The sequence below is a fragment of the Peromyscus eremicus genome, chromosome 4 (assembly GCF_949786415.1).
Source record: "Peromyscus eremicus chromosome 4, PerEre_H2_v1, whole genome shotgun sequence".
NCBI classification, from domain to species: Eukaryota; Metazoa; Chordata; class Mammalia; order Rodentia; family Cricetidae; genus Peromyscus; species Peromyscus eremicus.
Genome location: NC_081419.1, coordinates 7,709,451 through 7,730,972, shown reverse-complemented (window position 1 = coordinate 7,730,972; position 21,522 = coordinate 7,709,451). Strand labels below are relative to the sequence as shown.

Below are 21,522 nucleotides of genomic sequence, written 5' to 3'. Positions count from 1 at the left end.
CTCTGCAGCTGCCTCAGTGAGTTTCCTGGGAGCAGCTTGATGTTGCCTCTCCTAACCCGAATGCAGAGTTGCTTCTGTGATGTAGAAACCTGAAGAGCCCTCCGCCATGGCCTGCATGCAGTGGTGGGCCTGGAGCAAGCAGGTGCTGGAACTGCTAGGGAGTCCCTTAGAACAGGTGTGGGGGCCCGGGAGCTGGCATGTGCCCTCTGGGTCAGGACGTTTGGTTTTGCTTTTCATTCCCTGCTGGCCCGGCTGCCCCTATGAAGGAGCCCAGGGTCTGCTGGAAACATGCTTTGCTCACTGGCAATTCTGTGTTTTACACTTGTTAAACCACACCCCCAAACAAAACAAAAATAGGGTGCTTAATTTTTTTTCCAGCCTGATGCACAGTGTGGGGGTTAGAAGACAACTTGCACTGTCTGTTCTGTCCTTCCATCATGTGAGTTCCAGAGATGGGACTCGGGTAAGCAGGCTTGGCGGCAGGTCCCTCCCCAGTGAGCCATCTCACTGGCCTAGATAACCATCTGTGAGTTTGGAGCACAGGCTAGACCTGAACATCTAGGACCCTGCCCCTAGCTCCCCGCTACAGTGGGAGCAAGGTGTCTGGGAAGCACTTCTTCTGTGGGCAGAAGCGGTGCCCAGCCATCCTGCAAGAGAAACCAGGGCTGAGGTCCAGTGGACAGCCAGAGTCCCTGACAGTGACTAAAGCTGTCAGCAGGTGGTTCCAGGGAAAACAAGAGGACTAAGTGTGGCCTAATAACTATACCCCTGCCCCGTCTCCTGAGAGGGCACAGCTTGAAGAAGTAGTGCCCATCCCTGAAGACAGCTGGCCAGTCTGTCTGTCCATCAGGCTGAGTGTGTTAGTTAGTGTTCTACTGCTGTGAAGAGACACTATGACTAAGTCAACTTACAGAAGAATGCATCTAACTGGGGGCTGGCTTACAGTTTCTGAGAGCTAGTCCGTGACCATCATGGCGGAAAGCATGGTGGCAGGCAGGAAGGCAGGCACTAGAGCAGAAGCTAAGACCTCACATCTGATTCACCAGTTCATGCAGAAAGAGCAGGACAACCAAGGCCACCCCAGTGACATACCTCCTCCAACAAAGCCACACCTCCAGATCCTTCCCCAATTGCCCCACCAACTGAGGACCAGGCGTTCAAATACATGAGCCTGTGGTGGCCGTTCTCATTCAGACCACCTCACTGAGCATGCTCTCTTGGAGGTGACATGGTGTCATGGACAGGACACTGGGAATCTTGGTGTCCATGTTCAGATGGTGCAGGTGACAGGATAGTTTTACAGGCAGGACACAGGTGAGCAGTGTGCATGTCTGTGATCGAGTGCCATGTGTTAGTAGATGTGATATGGTATGGTGGGCAGGTCCCCAGTCTGTCTGTGTCAGATGCTAAATCTACCCGTAGTTGGGGTTGGGGGTTTGTTTGTTTGCTTGTTTGTGACAGGGTCTCAGTATGTAACTGGCTGGTATTGAACTCACAGAGATCTGCCTGCTTCTGCCTCCAGAGTTGATAGGATTATTCACCACCATGCTCAGACCTCAGACAAGTTCCTTGGCCTCTCCAGCCCCAGCTGGAGCACAGGCCTCATGGACCAACCCCATAGCATGGTGTCCCTACTGGGCGCCTCACAGCTGGCAGAGACCTTCGCATGCCTCAGCTGTCATGCTCCCAGAGCTTCCCGGCATGCACAGCCCTTAGATTATAGGAAGACACCTAAGAAAGGTGCTATTTAAAAGTTAGAGTCAAAATACATGCCATCAAGCTGCATTGTGGGGGGCGGGGGGGAGAGTCACTGAAGACAAAAGCCTCACCATTCAGGCACACACTGAGATGTGGGTGGTGGAAATGAATGAAGCCGTAATTAATACAGTAACTCAGCCTGGAAGGCTGGCACACGCTCCTCTCTGCCCATCTTCACAGAGGCCTCAGCAGGGTTCCTGTCAGTTAGGTCAAGGCAATAGGCTGAATTTTGCTGCCTCCCCTTCCCATGGGAGGTGACCAAGGGGTCACACAAGGTTTGCTGGCCTGTCCCAGCATGGCTTCCTCTTGTTTTCTTGCCTCTGTGGGAGGGTGGTATGGGGCTACTGTCCTCACAAAGCCACACTGTCCCCCCCACCCCCCGCCCCAGCAAAAGCTGCTCTGTTGAAGAACGAGGAAAAATGCAGTTCCACAGCGGTCCATGATGAAGCATCTTCCCATGAGTGAGTAGATGGGCATATAAATATTCCCGTCTCCGCGGCTCTTTATTTCCCTTGTAAGCAGTTGCCCATTTCTCCATCTGATGGATTCCCTGTCGCAGCCAGGGTGGGCGTGCACCACGCTCTCTTTCCAGCCACCTCCTCAAAACCCACCCCTGCCGTGGCTGCCTGCATCCCGTTTGCCTCCACCTACCTATGCTGCCATGAGCCTCCACCCCAACCAGATCAACCTCACTGCCCTCTCCATCCCAGGTCTCATGGGCCAAGAGGCAGGGCTTGAAGGCACATACCACACAAACCTTTTAAATCAGAAGCAGTGCGTCCCTGTCATGAAAGGGCATGTGCAGCTGGGAAACCAGTCCTCCAGGCTCCATGTGAACCAGCTCACCCAGAACCCTTGGTGGGGCACGTGGAGCTGTGGCGAGGAGTTCTCTCATTAGCCTACCTCTCTTGCTGGTGGAACAACCAGTCTCCATTTTTGTAGGACTTGAAAGCTGAAAGGGGGAGAGTCTCATTAGCAGAGGGACCATCTAATATTAATCACCCCCTTAAAATTGACAAGGGAGGCAGTTCATTTAACCACTTAATTGCTACAGGTTTTTATGGGCTGCTGTTTGCAGACATATTTAATGAAGAAGTTATAAATCTAAGAGAGCTTAAAATTTTAATTTTATCCCTAAATATTATCCTTGTTCTTGCGTTTGTAGTCGGGCCTCAGGAGTGCAGTCACGTGAGATACTCTTTAAATGAACATATTTGCTAACTGGCATGATTTCAGTTTTTAAAACATTGGTTCCAGCAATTAGGCTTTTTTTTCCAGTTCCCAAATGACTAGAGGAATTCGTCTTGATTATAATTGCTCTTAGCCACGCATATCTAATTTGTGTCTTTTTAAGTGTTAATTAGTAAACAGTTTGAGCTGACATCTTTATGTGTTTGCCTGTTGAAAAATGGGGCTTATTGCTTGTTTAGCTTGGGGCTGATCCGCTAGCATTTACGTCACGACTCAAAGGTGAAATTAATGGAAACGCATTTGGCAGCATGAGGTTAAAAGAATTTTCAAATTCAACTTCTGGATGTCCACTTTGCTGGGACCTCTTCAAATGAACGAGGTTAGGGTGGGCTGGGGAGTTACGTCTGCCGGAGGAAAGCCAGGCAGGTTTTTGCATTCATAATGAAATGGCAGAGTCCCAATTTTATCTCAGCAGAGTGTTCAGATCCAGCCCAGTTGTTCCTTCTTTTCTGCTGTTGGAAAGCTTTCCTTGTGCTTATGAATGTGAACTGATTTGAAGGGTTGAGTTGCAGCCACAGAAATACACGGTCCCTTTCCACCATCTAGTGGTTGGGTCTTGAACTGCAACAGATTACATGGCCGCCTCTCTACTAGGTAAGATGCAAGGTTCTCCACCCAGCGTCAATGGCTTTATTTTCAGCCAGAAAGATGAAGTATTTGGAAAAATAATTCTGCCTACTTCATGCACTAGGTGTAATTAAGCTGGAATACTCTTATTTCCTCTTATATATTCTTCAAAGGCCCCAGCTACCACCCAAGTTTCAGAGCTCACACTGGCTTGAGACCATTCCAGCTCAAAACAAAGAAACCCCAAAAGATGGTATGCTGGTAAGGTAGGGGTGTGCCAGTCAGCTGACTGCACCAGTTTATAGTGCAGCCCACACTGAGCTGTCAGCATACATGTGATGATTGCCAGGTGCAAAGAATTTTTTTAATTTTTAAAGAACCTAATGGGTGGGCTAACTGGCTTTTCTGAAGGGCACAAAAGATGTCTTCCGAAATGTGGCAGGAGTTTGGTTCACCCCGCCACGTGCTCTACAACCACAATTCATGCCACAGACCAGCACTGATCTTGCTGGTATGGTATCATTTGAAGCAGCTTTCCAGTTGGAATAGATTGTGTGCACACGTGCTCATGTGCATGTGTGCATGCAGAAACCAGGAGTCAACATGGTATCTTCCTTGATCCTCTACCTCAGTTTTGAGGTAGGGGCTCTCACTGAACCTGGAGCTCATTGATTCAGCTAGGCTAGCTTGGTCAATGAGCCCCAGGTATCTGTCTGTCTCCATCCTTCACGACGGGCGTTATACTGGCTTTTACACAGATGCTTATGATCTGAACTCAGTCCCTCCTGCTTGGGTGGCTGGCACTTTCCAGCGGAGCCGTCTTGTCTGGCCCAGACATCAGCTTTTTCAGTGTTGTATGTTTTCCCTACAGACAACTATTTCACATGCATAAAAATGCAAACTTAGAAACACATGGAGTAGAGTGAACATCCCTTGCTGCCCACCCTGGACACGCGTGCATGCATGCACACACACGCACACCATTAGAACAGCTTGCCTGCAATCACAGTTTTGTAACCTGCTCCCCATTCCTGCTCATTCTAAATACTTCCCCTTATGCCCACAGGTAACTGGAGCTCTCCCTCCATCAAGGCAGCTTCTTTCACAGCAGATGGAGACTATTACAGCAGCCACCACGGGCCAAAATGCAGTTTACAGCTCATTCCTTCTAATGGCCACGTTCTAATGGCCACGTTCTCTGCCTTTTTAAAAATACTTTTTTGAGAATTTTATACACAAACACTGTATTTATATCACTCCATTACCTCTCCAGCTTCTCTTGGGTTTCTCCCACTCCCTTTCAACTTCATGACCTCTTCAATTATTGTTACACACACACACACACACACACACACACACACACACACACACACACACACCGCTGGGTCCATTTAGTGTTGCTAGTACATTTTGTACTTGGGACTGACCACATCGGATTGGCTGACCACATGGCATCGGATAACCTATCGGGTTCATCTCTCAAGAAGACTGATTCTCCCTCTCTCGGCAGCCATTAATTGCCTATAGCTCTTCCTCTAGTGTTGGGGCCGTGTGAGATTTTTCCCTTGTCCACATTGGAATGTCAGCTAATGGTGTCACTGTGCAGGTCTTGTCTGAGCAGCCATGTTGTTGAGATTTAATGGGTACATCTCCCTGCTTTAAGTAGAGGACACTATCTCATAGCTGGCATCCTGGCTCGCTGGCTCTTACATTATCTCCCGCCCCCCCTCCTGCCAACACCACCTGCAGTGTTCCTTGAACTTTAAGGGGTAGAGCTTGTGTGTATTTATCAACTGGGCATGTGCACCCTACAGTCAGATGGTCTTTGCATTTTGGTCAGTTGTGGTTTCTATAATGGTCTTGTCTTCTGTGAAGAGAAGCTTCTTGGATGAGGAGTGAGAGCTGTACTTCTTTGTGGTTATAAGGGCAAGTATTTAGAATGCTGTTGGGAATCAGACTGGCTTAGATATGGGCTCACCAGCCACAGGTATTTGCCTAGGTCTATATTAGCAAGCATGCATCTTCCTATACTGAGCGGGCCTTAAGTCCAGCTAGGAGGCGTTGGTTACCTCCAAAATACAGGTGCCACTGTTGCCCTCCAGTACATCATGCTGATCCTCGTCACAGATCATAGGCTTTACAGCTGAGTAGGATTTTAATTGCTCTGCTCCCTCGGCAGCCCACATAGCACCTTTGTCTAATCCTCAGGGAGAAGACTTCCAGGTCAGCTCCAGCTTGGTTTCTCCAAGTCCTTTGTCCAACATGCACAGCACCTGCAGCAACAACATGTTGCCTTCCAGTTCTAGGGCAACAGCAGTGACCTGTATCATAGTCTCCCTGACCAACAGCTTGCAGGCTCCAAATGCTTGGCGCTGGGGGTTTTGTTGTCTGTGGCTTTGTGGGGTGCAGCCTCACCCCCATGCCATGCCCTTCTATGCGGATGCTCTGACATACTTAGCCAGTACCTGCTGACTGACTTTGGAGTCATCCCCAGTGACTCTCTATCAGTGCGTATAACTTGATTTTCTGTGTGCATGGCTTTGCTCCCCTGAGTGGGGCTGTCTTTAGAAGGGGAAATATTAGTTCTTTGCTTTCCAAATGGAGGTGAGCCCACTTAAGCCACCCAAAGGAGTATGAGGCTAGCTTTCTCCACATGCCAACCCCAGCCCAGCAACACTGTGCTTTTAACGATTGCCATTGTTACCTACTCTAGAGCTGAAGGTCTCCACGGCCCCCACGTTGGTCAGTCGTCAGTGGCTGTCCACTGGTTGCATTTGTCTTGGGAATCTCTCCTGTTGGTGCTTTTGGCTTGGTGGTTTTCCTCCAGCTTATTTAATATTCATCCCCCTCCCTTTCCCTCGTCTCCCCTCTCCTCAGGGTGCATGGATGTGTGGGTACACTTGCCCATGCAGAGCTATGTGCAGGGTCTAGAGCTTAGCATCCCGTGTCTTTCACCTAATGTTTTGAGACAAGCTCCTCCCTGAACCAGGAGCCGCTGTTCTCCTCTAGGCTGGCCTGTGAGCCCCAGGACCTCTTGTGGCTGTCCCACAGCTTGGGAGTTACAGGAGCAAGCTGTTAAACTTGTCTGAGTTCTGGAGATCCAAACAAGACGCTCATCCTCACACAGCAAACACTCTGCCCTCAAAGCCAGCGGTTCTCACCCTTCCTAACACTGCGACCCTTTAATACATGCTGCGGTGACCCCCAACCATAAAATTATTTCCGTTGATACTTCCTAACTAATTTTGCTACTGTTATGAATCATAATGTAAATACATGACATGTAGGATATCTGATATGTGACCCCTGTGGGGTCATGACCCACAGATTGAGGACTGCTGCTCTAAGCCATCTTTGCAACCTCTTCTCGTTCACTTTTTAGTGATACTTTTCTTAATTCTTTGAAATTTACATACAATGTATTTTAAATATATTCACCACCAGCCCCTTCCATTTCTACCCCACCCTCACCCCTTCTCACCCACCTTTGAGATGTCTCTATTTTTCTTTTTTTCCATTGAGTCTGGTCTGTGCTGCCCTGATAATCTTGGGTGGGAGTGGAGTCTGCTCTGGTATGTGGTCATCCTACAAGGAGTCACATTAAAAGACCCCCCCTCTCCCAGGAGTTTCTCAGGTGGGTAGCTGGGGTGGGACTACCTGTCCACTTTACCCTCCTCTGCAGTGACTTTGTCAGCTGTCAGTGTGCTGGCACACTATCACAACTGCTGTGTGTTCATGTGTCCAGTGAGGTCTGGGAATAATGGAGCACCTTTGGCTCTCTCTATATATTTATTATTGGGTTTTTTGAGACAGGATCTCAATGTGTAGCCCTGGCTGTTCTGGAACTCACTCTGTAGCCCAGGCTGGCCTCGAACTCACAGAGATCCACCTGTCTCTGCCTCCCAAGTGCTGGGATTAAAGGTGTGTGCCTTTAATAAATAAATAAATAAATTCTTAACAAAATAAATAAGCAGGTGGTGGTGGTGCATGCCTTTAATCCCAGCACTTGGGACGCAGAGGCAGGTGGATCTCTGTGAGTTTGAGGCCAGCCTGGTCTACAGAGTGAGTTCCAGGACAGGCACCAAAACTGCACAGAGAAACCCTGTCTCGAAAAATGAAAAAAAAAAAAGGAATTTATTTTAATTGCCTGGTGGTGGGATGGGTGCATGTTAGTGTACCTGGGGAAGCCAGAGGCTTCAGATATCCCTGGAGCTGGAGTTACAAGCAGCTGTGAGCTGCCCACCTTTCGTGTAGGGAACAGAACTCAGGTCCTCTGTGAGAGCAGTGTGTACTCCTCACTGCTAGGCCATCTCTCCAGCCCCTGCTGCTGGCTCTTATAAATCTTTCAGTCCCCTCTTCCTGAAGATCCAGAGCCTTGGAGGAGGGTGTGATACAAATGTCTCCAAATGTCCCTTTTAGGGCTGGGCTCTCCACAGTCTCTGTGTGTTGACTGCTTGGTGGTCATTGCCACCTACTGCAAGGAGAAGCTTCCCCAATTGGTGGGTGGGGGAGGTTCGGACCCCGCCCCTCTCAGTCGGACCCCTCCCCTCTCAGTCGGACCCCTCCCCTCTCAGTTGGGCTCCTCCCCTCTCAGTCGGACCCCTCCCCTCTCAGTTGGGCTCCTCCCCTCTCAATTGGGCTCCTCCCCTCTCAGTTGGACCCCTCCCCTCTCAGTTGGGCTCCTCCCCTCTCAGTTGGGCTCCTCCCCTCTCAGTCGGACCCCCTTCCCTCTCAGTCGGACCCCTCCCCTCTCAGTTGGGCTCCTCCCCTCTCAGTCGGACCCCTCCCCTCTCAGTTGGGCTCCTCCCCTCTCAGTTGGGCTCCTCCCCTCTCAGTCGGACCCCCTTCCCTCTCAGTCGGACCCCTCCCCTCTCAGTTGGGCTCCTCCCCTCTCAGTCGGACCCCTCCCCTCTCAGTTGGGCTCCTCCCCTCTCAGTCGGACCCCGCCCCTCTCAGTTGGGCTCCTCCCTTCTCAGTTGGGCTCCTCCCCTCTCAGTTGGGCTCCTCCCCTCTCAGTCGGGCTCCTCCCCTCTCAGTTGGGCTCCTCCCCTCTCAGTTGGACCCCTCCCCTCTCAGTTGGGCTCCTCCCCTCTCAGTCGGACCCCTCCCCTCTCAGTTGGGCTCCTCCCCTCTCAGTTGGGCTCCTCCCCTCTCAGTTGGGCTCCTCCCCTCTCAGTTGGGCTCCTCCCCTCTCAGTTGGGCTCCTCCCCTCTCAGTCGAGCTCCTCCCCTCTCAGTTGGGCTCCTCCCCTCTCAGTTGGGCTCCTCCCCTCTCAGTTGGGCTCCTCCCCTCTCAGTCGGACCCCTCCCTTCTCAGTTGGGCTCCTCCCTTCTCAGTTGGGCTCCTCCCTTCTCAGTTGGGCTCCTCCCTTCTCATTTTTAAGAGCCCTTTATGGTTTCAAAATGGCAACTTCGGGCCTGGGGAGATGCTTTGGGTTTTGTTTTCACGTCATTCTTACAATAAAAACCACTGCATTTTCTTATTTTATATTTTAAAATACTAAATATTAAACACCAGCTACTTCGTCTGTTTGGCATGTTCTAGGAAGAAAACTCTAGAGCTGGCTTTATTTCTAATGTTTTAGGCAGTTTTCGGGTCGTTTTCTTCTGTGACTTCTAAGTGTTCACCTTTGCAGCATCTGTGTGTGTGCTGTGGGGCTTTTCCCGCGCCTTCTGTTCCAGCTCTTGCTCTGTGACTGCTCTCATACACGATGGGTTAGTTCTGTGCTCCCGCTGATTCTCCTAATTAGAGGCATGATTCCATCTGAACCTTACAGACTTTCAAGGAGCGGAGAGTGTATAAACTACTTTTTATTTTGAGAGAGGGTCTCCCTGGTCTCTCTGTATATTCCAGGATGACCTTGAGCTCATGAATTTCCTGCCTCAGCCTCGAAAAAAATGGATTATAGACACGCCACCACTCCACCTCCCATTTGTTTGGTGTTAGTACATTTGGTTTATTTAGGTGCGTGCTTATGGAGGTCAGAGGACAACTTGAGAGGCTCTTTCTCCCCTGCCACCATGTAGGTCCCAGGGATGGAACTCAGGTCATCAGGCTCGCACTGAACTCATGGGTGGTAGGATACTTGACATTTTACCTGGCATGTCCACCTGGGGACGGGTGTGCTGGCTTGCCCGGGTCTTTGCGCATTGACCGATGGGAAACCAAAAGGGTTTTCTTCGAAGAGTTCTCTTGTGTTTCTTTTTTGTTGTCCTTTTGAGATGGGGTCTCAAGCAGCCAAGGCTGGCCTTGAACTCTGTATGTAACTGAACATGATCTTCAGCTTCTGGTCCTCCTGTCTTCTCTTCCCAGTGCATGCACCACCATGCCAGAGTTTTACAGCTCTGGGGACCAAACCCAGGCCTTACGCACGCACGCTCGGTCAGCACTGTGCCACCTGAGCCACCTCCCAAGCCCCCTCCTGCTTCCTTTCAAGACATGGCTGGGTGTCATGTGGCCCAGGCTTCTGTCAGCAGGACCATTGCTTGTCCCGTCTCATCTGTCACGTGATAGACAAAGTTCCCAGCCTTGGTAGTGAGTCTAGAGCCAAGCTCTCCCGACCTGAAACAACAGCGATACCGTTCTCCTCGACACCTGCCCCGAGACAAGCAGCCCAGGCACTGTCCTGGTCTCTGTGTAGCAGCTGCCCCTTCCTGGTGTCCTTGTCTCCTCAGCAGGACCTTCTGGGTGCCTGGGCCTCTTTAGTGGCAGTTTCTTCTCTCAGTATCCACACGTTCTGCTCTGGTTTCTTCTTCTCCTGCTTAAGAGTTGGCCGTGCGTCCCTCCCGCAGCTTCTCGGCAGAGGCATTTGGTCATCTGTGGAGACGGCTCTTCTTCCTCTCTGCATATTAACCTGGCGAACTGTGTCAACAGAGTCCTGGGTCTGAGTCCCCGGGTCCCCCTCCTCACTGTCCTTGAGGTTTTGTTTTTCTTCATGTGTATCTGCGTGTGAGGTTGCCGTGTGTGTGCAGGGGCACTCACAGGCCAGGAGAAGGAGTCAGACCCCAGAGAGCTGGAGTTATGAACAGCTGTGAGGCACCCAGGGTGGATGCCGGAACCAAACTCAGCTCCCCTGGAAGAGAAGTGACTTCTCTTAATGGCTGAGCCTCGATCTCAGTGGTTCTCAATCTTCCTAATGCTGCAACCTTTTAATACAGCTCCTCATGTTGTGGTTACCCCCAACCCTAAAATTATTTCATTGCTACTTCATAACTGTAATTTTGCTAGTTATGAATTGTAATGTAAATATTTTTAGATATAGAGGCTTGTCACAGGGATCATGACCCACAAATTGGAAACTGCTGCTTTATGTTTTGAGTTTATTGAAGGCAGCAACTCCTAGGAGTGACCAGAGAGGGTGTTCCGTAGTGGCTAGGGCACCCAGCATGTATGTGGAAGAGCCATGGAATTGTAGCCACCACAGAGGTGGGTTTCAAGCCGCATTGTCTGTCAAGGTTACTATCGTGAGCCACACCGTCTTGTGCAAAACCAGAGTCGAGGTGAATGGTGGGGTTCTGCCTGTCCTTCACGAGGGTGTCCCACTCTTTTCTCTGGGTTCATGGGACCTTTGTCCCACACGTTAAAATAAGGCAAGTCCCCAAATTCAACTAGAAGTTGCCAGGCACAGGTGACAAGAAGTGATCATTACAGCAAAAATGGAGTGGCATGGGGCCTCCACAGAACATGCCACACAGTCTGCATCCCCACCTGCAAGGCAGTGTTCTTTCTGATATTTCTATTTTCTCCCATGACCTAGAGAAGAGGAACATTACAGCCATTTTTGCAGATGTCGAGGTGAATTCTGAAATGCCGTCTCAATGCTAGGCAGCCCAGAGGCCGTGGCACAGCTGTGGTTTCCATTCAGCACCATAGGCATCTGCACATATTCAAACACTCGCACACACACACACACACACACACACACACACACACACACACACACGCGCGCGCGCCTGCCCTGTGAGACCACAGCAAGGGAAGGCTGTGGTTTGTGTCTGTAGCGCGAGCATGCTCCCATTTTCTCAACTGCGTGACTTCTCTGCCAATCTTTCACTCTCAAATTTTAATAATTGTCTTGAATACACAGACTTTTCACCTTCCTGCAGGATGTGTCCCTGTTGACAGGGGTATTATTGTCGCCATGATGTGGCAGCCTCAGGCCTCTGCCTAGCTGGGGAGTGTACACTCTCTCCAGGAGAATCATGAAGGCTGATGGTCGCTCTGTGGGAGTCAGACGGTGTGTGGCCCTGCTCTGGCCCTGTGGAGAGAGGACAGGACTGGTGTGCTGGCTGTCGTGTTACTAGTCCCCCTGCCCGTTAGGGGTTCGGCTCCCCCAGTTTGCTTGTGGCACTCTTGCCGGACCATGCTTTCACCCTGTCTGCCCATGTCTAAGGAGCCATTATCCACGTAGGAAACAGACACCTCGAAGAAAAGTTGACAGGACATGGCCCACACAGGTCCTTCCCTCTCCATCCCTCAGCCGTGCCCTTCCATCGCCTGAAGGACTGGCTGTACCTCGGAGTTCCCAGCTCTGGCTGTGAAGTGGAATACCTGGGGTCCTTGCTAGAGGGCAGATGCAAAGTCTAAGCTAGCTCACCCCAGGAAAGCAGGGCAGCAGGGCTGCCCCAGTCCTTCCGCAGGGTTGAACCCCAGAGCCGAGACACAGCTCGGAGAGCATAGAACCCTTGACTGGAAAAGGGCCTTCCAGAAGAGAGGTTCTCTGGAGGCTGGGCTGTGGGTGAGGAAGGACTGTGGCCTAAGAACTTAGTTACAAATGGAAGGCAGGTTTGAGCCTGAGCTATGGCAGTGCCTCAAAGAGCAGGCAGGTGGGTGACTGCGTCCAGCCTTTCAGCCTCTCTGAGCCACACGGTCGTTCACAAAGCTCATCCTCAAGAACAGTGTGATTGAGTTCCAAAAAATTTACAAAAACTTCAGCTAGGTGTGGTGGAACATGCCGTTAATCCCAGTACTTCAAGAGTTCCAGGCCGGCCAGGACTAAACAGAGAAGCCCTGTCTTTAAAGAAAAGAAAAAAAAAACCTTAATTTTCTTTAAACATCATGAGATAGTTTTTGAGTATTTTGTTCTAGGCTGCGTTCATAGCTATCCTGGGCTGCCTGGTCTAACCTCTTCTGCCCTGATGTTAGGCCATCTGTGATAGGCCAGCCCTCCTCTGCTATTCTCCAGCCCTGAAGCACCTCTGTGCTTGAGTCTTGGCCCTTTAGTTGCCTACATTAGAAGCTTACCTGGGCCCCCAAACTCACCCTTGTCCATGCCCTTGCAGGACCTCTGTGGTCTGGTGCAGTATAGCTTGCCTTTGCTTTGGTTGTCGCCTGGCCCCATGTCCCATCTGCAGCCCATCAAGGAGTGGGCATGGACACCTGGCCAGCTCAGCACTTGCTCCCAGTGCCCCTCTGGGCCTGGGCCAGTAGTCCCCTGGCTCACTCTGGGGTCTCGGGAAGCTGAACCCTTCCCCAGGTGAGTGTGGTGCTGGACAGAGACCTTCCTTCCTGCCTTCCTGGTCTAGAGCCCTCTGGTGGATATGACTGGTATTGAGGGGAGGAAGCGCGGGGCCGGGGGCAGGCTCAGCGCGTGCTCGCCAACCCTACCTAGGTGGGTAGTGCTTCTGTTTCAGGCCGTGTCTCCCCTCACCAACCATTAAAACAGGCCAGGGACTTTTATAAATGCCGTTGCTGTCCCCATCTCTGCCTCTTGGGCACAGGTGCTGCTGGGTATGTTTGCACAGATTACCCCAGTGGCTCCCCCAGCTCCCCTGTGAGTGGCAGGAAAAGTCTGGTCACCCCTTTTCCTGGTGCTGCAGTGCCCGAGCCTCTGTGATGCTGCTCCGTTCTACTAGCAGGATACTGGTCTCATGGTGAGCAAGGGCTTGTGGAAACTGTGACCTGTCTCTGCCTGAAAGGCCTAGGACTGTTAAAGGTCCTGGGCCCCCGGGAAAGTCCCCTACAGCGCCCCTGACAGTGACATCTCTTTCCTAGACCAGGCCAGCGGTACAGTTGCAATGACAGACTGTGCCCACCAGAGGGCACACTGCCCCACACTGCTCAGCTGAACTGGGCTCTGCACACCAAATGCTTTTTAATTGAAAAATTTTTTTAATTCAAAAAGGATTTGCTGTTTGTACTCAAGTGCAGGTTTTCCTTATGCAGAAGACTAATGTCTTGAGTAAACAGATCTGGGCTCAAATCCACCTTCAAAGGTACTCTCTGTTTGCCCAAGGGAATGAAAGGGCTTCCAGAAGCGGCCCTAGTCTCTTGGGCAAACATCTTGGGGACGAGGAATCCCAGGCGGAGGACATCGTCTGTGGGAAGGCTATCCGCAGCCTAAGGGGGATTATGTCGGGGGACATATGTTGAAATTTCATTTGGGGAATTAGGGAAAACAAGAGTGGGGGTGGCGACTCTTTCCAGCCAGGATAACCTAAAAAGGAAAAAACTCCAGGGAGAGGGCAGGGGACCAAGGGATCTGTGTGTTGTGTCAGCCCCCAGGGTCTCCATGTGCGCGGGCTGTAGGGCAAGACAGGGCAAGTGTGCACTTGCAGTTCCTCCCTGTAGTCCGTGCCAGGGTACGAGAGAAATGGGAACTCAGATGGTGAACTTGAAGGCGAGTCCTTGCCCCTCCCAGAGACCCTCTCTTACTCCCAGCCACCACAGGCCTGGACTGCATGGCCCCCACATATGAGGCCCCACTGCCTGGTCAGCCAACTGTCCCCCTCACACACACACTGCCCAGGAAGCTGTAGCTCCATCCACACGCAGGTGCCCAGACCCAGACCCTGTCTCAGACTGAATAGTCTGGAGGCAGGCCAACCAGACAACAGTATCAAATGAAGGAAGCACCACCGCCCTGGGGGCTGGCTTCCTCCTGCCCTGGGAGCCAAGCACAGCAGAGCTCACTTCGGAAACAGCAAGACAGTTCAGGCTGTCTCCAGCCCTGACCCTGCTGGTATCACGTCCCCTCACCTGAGAGACACTGCACCTCAGTCCTGGCTTTCAGAGTGGGGTACCCCACCCCTTTTGTCCTTGGTCCCTCCTTCCTGGTACCCATCAACCACCATGTTATAGACTCTGGCCCCTTCCACCCCTACCCTCCCCACATTACTCCCAGATTGTGTTGGTCACGGGATTGGTCAGGCTGGCTCTCAGAACTGACCCCAACATCCAGTCACCTCGAAGCCACTTGAAAATACACACCTCAGATCACCCCAGACTCCACCACCAGAATTACATCCCAGCTAACCTGGGGCTGGCGGCTCCCAGGTGAGGATCTGTGGCTCACACCAGGGTGTCACCTCTCACACTGCTCCAGGGCTGTGCATCCTGCTCCCAAGGCTGCCAGTCCCTACCCTAAGAGCATAGGCCTGTCTTCTTGTTTTCTGAATGCATGCTCTTGTCACTGTGGCCCCAGATACCTCTCAACACCCCCCACACACACACACACACATATATACTTACTGTCTCCTCCCCTGGACACTCCTGGGGACCCTCTCCCAGCCACCAGCAAACCCAGTGTCCTCTCCCCAGCCTGCACTTCCTCTGGTGTCCTGATGCTCCAGGCCCTTGTACCATTGGGAACGGCACCTGGGCCCTCCATCCCCAAGCCTGTACCATTAAGCCCCCCTGCTCCTCTGCCCTACCATGTTTTGCTCTTCTCTGGGAAAGGCCCATGCTCCAAGAAATAAATGCTCCTGCTGAGTCCTGGGCTGTGTGGAAAGTTCCTGGGCCCCTCTGCTACCACCCTATGAGCCCTCGGCATAAAGGATTTCATAGAACTTATGCCTTTGCAATCCTGACCCGCACCCCTAAATGTTCCTTCTCCCACCCACTCACCGACACCCCAACCGCCAGCAGAGTAAGACCTGTAGGTGCTGATAAAGCCAACAGAGGCTCTATCATGCTGCTGTTCACTGACATGCACACACCTGAGCAGCCACCAGGTGGCAGTGTTGTGCTGACCATTGCCTGAAGCCTCTTGGGTAGCCCGCCGCCAGTAGCCTGATGGGATGGTGTGCCTTCAAGGGTCACTAGAGGGCAGTGTTGTGGAGGGGGTTCTGTGGGATGCTCTGATGGGCTCCCCTCATAGCCACCAGATGTTTAATTGGAAACTGCTCGCTACCAAGGATGGACCTGTGCCACCCCTGGGATTAGAAGCTCATACCTCATCTTAGAAGTGAGTCCATCAACATCCTGGGCGGGGAGACCTGCCCGAGGGCTCCTGCAGCACCCGGCCCAGTCTCTGTCTACCCATCCTGGTAACAGATGCTGTGGGGCAGGATGCACCGGGTTGCGTGGGTGCTGTCTTGACTGGCTTCTTGATCACACACTGGACCTCAGTCCCCAGCTGCAATTCTTTCTCCCTGCTGCCCGCAGCTCTCTTTGGGTGTGTGGTGAGGCTGGTGGGCCTTGACTGGCCAGTGCGCATGGCAACAGGGCCATGGGGCCACACAGCCTGACTGGGGTCTGCAGATTCTCCTGCTACAGTTGGACCACGTTCTCCTCCACAGGCTGCATAGTGGGTGGGTGTCCTGCAGATTAGCCGAGTTCAAAGACAGCAGCTTTTCTCAGAGCTGCATTCTGTTGGAAAGCCTTCTCAGGGCCTCCCACCACTCACCACTTCCGATTGATTGAACATGTTTGGCAACCACTAACCTAAACATCTCTCACTTAATGTTGCCAGGCTATCCCACAACCCCCCTCCACCTCTGTCAGGATAAGGAATCCTCTGCTGCTCCTCACCAGTGGCCACATTGAATGTCTCAGCCTTCAAGTGAACTGCAGGGCCCCTCTCCCCACCCAAACGACTCGCTGCTTCTCAGAGTTTTCACTGGACCTGGAGCCTTTTACTTCCAACCCCTACAGAATTGGGGTCCCCAGTGCAAGAGTTAATAATCCTCCATAGAACTGGCTCTTGGCTCAGGATGACAGCATGGCCTAGCAAAAGGCAGGTTCACGCACATTGGCACACCACCACCGCCAGGATCTGCTTGGCCCATCTGTGTAACTGGGCAGGGTCCCCACCAGGGCAGGTTCTGGATGCAGTGAGGAACATTTGCAGAGGGTATGCGGTTGTGAGAGCAGCCCAGAAGCCCTTCCCTGGTCCCTCGGGCCACTAAAGTGCTGTCCTGGACAGTGCACAGTGTGCCTGGTGGCAAGGAGTCCCGGGATCTGGGGGCTGAGGGAGGCCGCTGGTCGGTCCTGGAGTCCACTCACAGGTCTTTCCCCACAGCCTTGCAGTGGTCCCTCCTTGAGGTACGAGCAGGAGCAGGAAGGTACTTGCCTCTCGGCCTGGCACAAGGTTCTCATGCGAGCTTGCCATTGATACCAGAAGTATGCACTCAGCAAAGTCTTACCCTGCAGAGGCAGGCGGGGATTGTGAGTGCTACCTACCCATTGTCACCTCCTGAGCCTGTCACACACACATAGGAACAGTGACATACTATCCCAGCTTCAGTTCCCAGCAGCCATTCTGCCCAGGGTTCAGCAGGGGCTGGCATCATCGCTGCTCAGCTGGGGCCTTCTCTAGGGTCCTCTGGCCTGACCGTGCCTCTCTGTTCCTCCTCTTGCAGTACGAGTACAGTTTCCGCACGGAGCAGAGCGCAGCAGCACGGCTCCCACCCAGCCCTACCCGGTGCCAGCAGATCCCCCAGTCCTGAGGAGCCCACAGCCTCCTGGGGGAGAAGACGTCTCCTACCCGGTGCCCAGACTACTGATGGGGTAGCTGGGGGAGAGTTACTCCCTCCCCTACCTGCCCATTCTGCTTGCCCTCCCCACTGACCAAGAGACTCTGGGCAGCTGTGTGGTCATATACGGTCATCAGCTTGCCTAACGAGACTCCCCTGCCTCCCTGGGAACGTTGTTTGTGACTAATGTATGTGCTGTTAGTGACCAGAGGCTCCTAGCACACCTGTGTGATGACCACTTACCCCACAAAGAAGAACCCTTCCCTACCTGGAGTCACCCATGAGGGCCCCGGGCACATGTTCCAGCGGCCCAGTGATGCCCACTGGCTCCCTTCAACTGACCATCACCCACTCTAAGAATCCCACAAAGCCACTGTCTCCCTCCTGGAAGACTCCAGGGTTGACTGCATCACATAGGACCCTGCAAGATGCACTGATCATCTCTGACCCAGGCTACCTGAGAACAAGCATTCCCGTCAACAGGCTCAAGTGGCCCATGCATTTCATGACGACACTGAGAAAACAGGACTCTGCTTCACTGCAGACAACTGTGGACTCTTCCGCCAATGCACACACTGGATGTCCAGAGAGCACAGATGGGACTCCGCTCTTGGTGGAGGTACCTGGGTGCCTACCTGGACAGAAACTTGGCTGCTAGGGTGCTGGGCCTGGCCATAAGCTCCAATCCCCACAAAGGGCTCATTTGTGGAGCATCCACCTGCCAGCATCAGCCTCCATATGCCTCTGCCTGGTGCCCTGACCTGGTGGCGACTGACACAGAGCATGCTCTGAGAGGCATGGTACCCAGCCCTGCAGGGACACAGCACAAGGGCACCAACTCCTCTCAGCCAGGCCCACCCACAGTCTAGAAGGCACCTCCTACCAGGGATCTGCTGTTTTGAAAAGTCCTTATGTCCCAGGCCTCTGAATTTTGCCTAGAACATTTCATAGGTGTCCATCTGAGGTGCCAAGTTCAACTCCACATGTGTTGCCATGAAAACAGTGGCCACTACTGTCCCAGCTCTCAGCCTCACGTGATGCACTGCTTTGCCATATTTGGCTATTAGGGTTTGTCTGACATTGGTCCCTGGAGTGTCTGTGGATGTGAAGGTGTGCACAGTGGTCAGTGGCCATAGGCAACTACACTCCAGTGGGTACAGACCTCTCCAGTTACAGCTCCAGAGAGCCCCAAGCAGCTGAGTGGCCAAGGTGCAAAAGGATCAGCAGCAAGAACCAGCCAACAAGATGGAGTGAGCCAGGGCAGGGCCAAAAATACCTCACCAACCTCCATCAGCCCCTCAGCTCCTCAGGTCCTTTGTGGCCCACCCTCTCTCCTCAGTCAGCCTTCTTTGCTTGATGGTACTTCATTTCTGTGTCAGGAATGGTCACCTCACCTTCTCTCAGATTTGAGCACACCCTGTGGGGTATCCATCAACCCCCCTGACTCTGGGTCCCACAGCCTCTAGGCAGCACAGGCCATGAAAAGGTAGTTAACTCAAATGCCGGTGTCCCAGAGGCCTGTGGGGTCAAAACCTATGCCACACTGGTGCTCAGGAGAGCTGATGAACTGTCCCCCAGACAGCTCCATAAGCTGGGGACCTGAGGACCTGTGTCTACTGCTCCTGGTGTAACACCAAGTGGCCCAACAGAAAAGCGAGCACTCATAGCCTGAGTTAACTGGGAAGGTTGGGGGTAAAGCTCCAGCGTCTCCTGGCCACTTCCTTTACGCTTGCGCACATTGTCTCATCACCTCTTTCCATTTCCCAGTTGTGAAATTGTCCCTACCAAGTGATGCCAGGTGGCCCTCCCCCTTCCTTCCCTTGATGGAGAATGTGGCTTCCCTGAAGCTCTTACAGGCCCTGGGCGTTCCAAGGTGAAGACAGTGGACCCTTTGTCCGTAATCAAAAAGGCCAAGTGAAGAGGTCCCTGGAGGAAGGATTGCAGGCTCTGCAGCCCACTCACGCCCTCCCGCAGGACTCCGCCACTGGGACAAGAACAAACTGCATGCTCTGAGCTGGAGTAACCTCGGGACATGGCAGACTTAATTTAAGAATAACCTTGACTGTGAATGTTGTAGCGTCAACAGCTTCTAGCTTTTGAAGTGTTAAGGACATCTTGGTGTCTGTTGTAAGTTTTAGGTTGCACCAAACCCCTGGTTTCTTGTCTTCTGGCAGTGGTAGTGGTGGTGTGTGCACACCCTTGTTCACCTTGTGTGGACCCAGCACAGACCCAGACCTAGGAGTTGGGGCTGTGGCTCACAGCAGAATGGAGTGGCCTTTTGTGTATGTTGTGGAACGCTTGTCCGCACTAACCCCTGGCCGCTGTACGATGAGCACACAGAACTCTGGGAGGGGTGAAGAGCTTCAGCCTCTCCCTTAGGTCTCCTCCTACCCCACCAGCATGTCCCACAGCTGCTGCTGCCCCTGCCAAGCACACATCTTTCTCTTGAAAAGGCTAGCCAGAGCACAGCTCCCTATCCCACAGTCCCCACATTGAAAAGTCAGTTCCTTCCTAAGGGCCTTGGAAGTGGCACATGGGTGATGAGCAGGGGGAGGTGGGCTCCAGGCTCACTCGCAAAGTTATCATAAGACCAAGTCTAAGAATTCGCATCAGTCTCACTCACCTTGGGAAAAGGGCAGGTCAGAGTCATGAGTATTCTTCCTCGTGGTCAGTGGCATGTGGCCACCTGTGACCATGGCCATTCTGCAGGAAGCAGCTGACAACCCTCTGTCAGAAGGACATATATATACAAGGGGACCGAGATACTGAGCTCACCCCCTTCCTTCACTGGGCACTAGACCTGGCAGTCTTAAGCATATTTCCTGTCATCCCCAAACAAGCCCAGCACTGGGTGCTCTTTGTCCCCTGTCACATGAAGAGCCTGAGGCATGTCTGTAAGCTTGCCAGTAGCAGGGGCAGAACCTGACCCCAAAACCCCTGTGCCAACCATCTGGCCTTTGTGCCCATCCCTGTGATGGGCTTTCTTTTGCTATGGATTCACCTCACCATGGCAGTGGATTCTGGGCACAGGTCAGGCCGAGAGCTTATCCTGTGCTTCCTGTGACCCGAGGACCCCAAGCCTCTGAGCATCTTTCCTGCTGCGGTCATAGGAAAGGCCTTGATGTGCTGCCAGGCCGTGAAGTGCCGAATTCACGGAATCGCTCTGCGTCCCTCTGACCCCCAGAGCCTGATGAAGAAGCTGGGCCCTCGTCCCTGTACCAGTTCCCTCTCAGGTGACGGCACAGCAGAGCGGCCCGGCTTCCCCTGCTCTGGGCGGAAGGGGGGGCATCCATCAGCACCAGTCCAGGCTGTTTCCCTTCAGAGCCTGTGAGCTGCTGGGCCACTGTGTGGCACTGGGGACAAGGACCTTAGGCCCAGCTGCCTTCCTGTGTATTTATTCAAGGTGACTGCTTGGCCAAGGGGGTTTCACTGTGTGGCTGTATTCTTAATATAATTTGTTAAATAAATGTTTGTTTTAACCTCTTTTCCCCAGTTTGCTGTTATTTTTAGAGCCAGCAGAGGTCAGTGTCCCTCAGGGGAGGCCTTCTGGGCAGCTGCAAGCTGTCTCTCCTGCTTTCCAGGGCTCCTGAGGGCCAAGTGGTCACTACCTTCACTTTTCAGATTTCTAGAAAGAGCTGGCAGGTGACTTGAGGGTTTCGGTACCACCGACATCCTTGACTCTCGGAAACTCCTGAGAGAAATCCCAGTTGCTATGAACAAGACCCCAGCAGAATACAGAGGGCTCTTTTGTCTCCTGCCGCCCCGTCCTGTCTCTGGGCCTCAGCGGGTTGGGATGCAGCTTCCCTGCTTTGGGCCTGTCCTAACTGCTCACCCGCTGCAGGATGCCACCTGCAGAGATGGCTGAGGGTCCCACACACATTCGAGGTTCCCTGTCAGTTCCTTGTCAGTGCCCTGCCTCCCCACCCCGGCTGTGACTTCTGTATCTCTAGGATCCACCTCACAGCCTGACTGGCTGCCTGCAGCTCAGCACACACCAACCTCAGTGGGAAGGAGCTAGAATGGTGACCTTTGACTCGCCACTCCTCTCCTAGGCTCCCAGAAACTTAGGGGCACCTGCACACTTGTACCCTTGACTTCCCAGACCCAGCCTCCTATCTCTTGAGTCTTTTTACCACAAAGCAAAGTCTCCCCACCCCACCCCACCCCCGACACACACGCATCTTTGAGGGAAACCAGGTCTGAGTTCTGGTTCTGACTCTGCAGGCTCCTTCATCTGACAGAATGATGGTTG

At 52.7% G+C, this 21,522-nt stretch overlaps 1 protein-coding gene across 1 annotated transcript in view; it reads left to right on the top strand.

Annotated features, from left to right (window-relative positions):
- The window catches only part of Mvb12b (multivesicular body subunit 12B), a 160,152-nt gene extending 139,390 nt beyond the window's left edge, over positions 1 to 20,762 (top strand). Inside the window, exon 10 of the mRNA XM_059260114.1 lies at positions 17,157 to 20,762. Coding sequence (XP_059116097.1) covers positions 17,157 to 17,243 — 87 coding nt within the window. The 3' untranslated portion in view covers positions 17,244 to 20,762. The remainder of the gene's footprint in view (positions 1 to 17,156) is intronic.
- Positions 20,763 to 21,522: the final 760 nt, after the last annotated feature.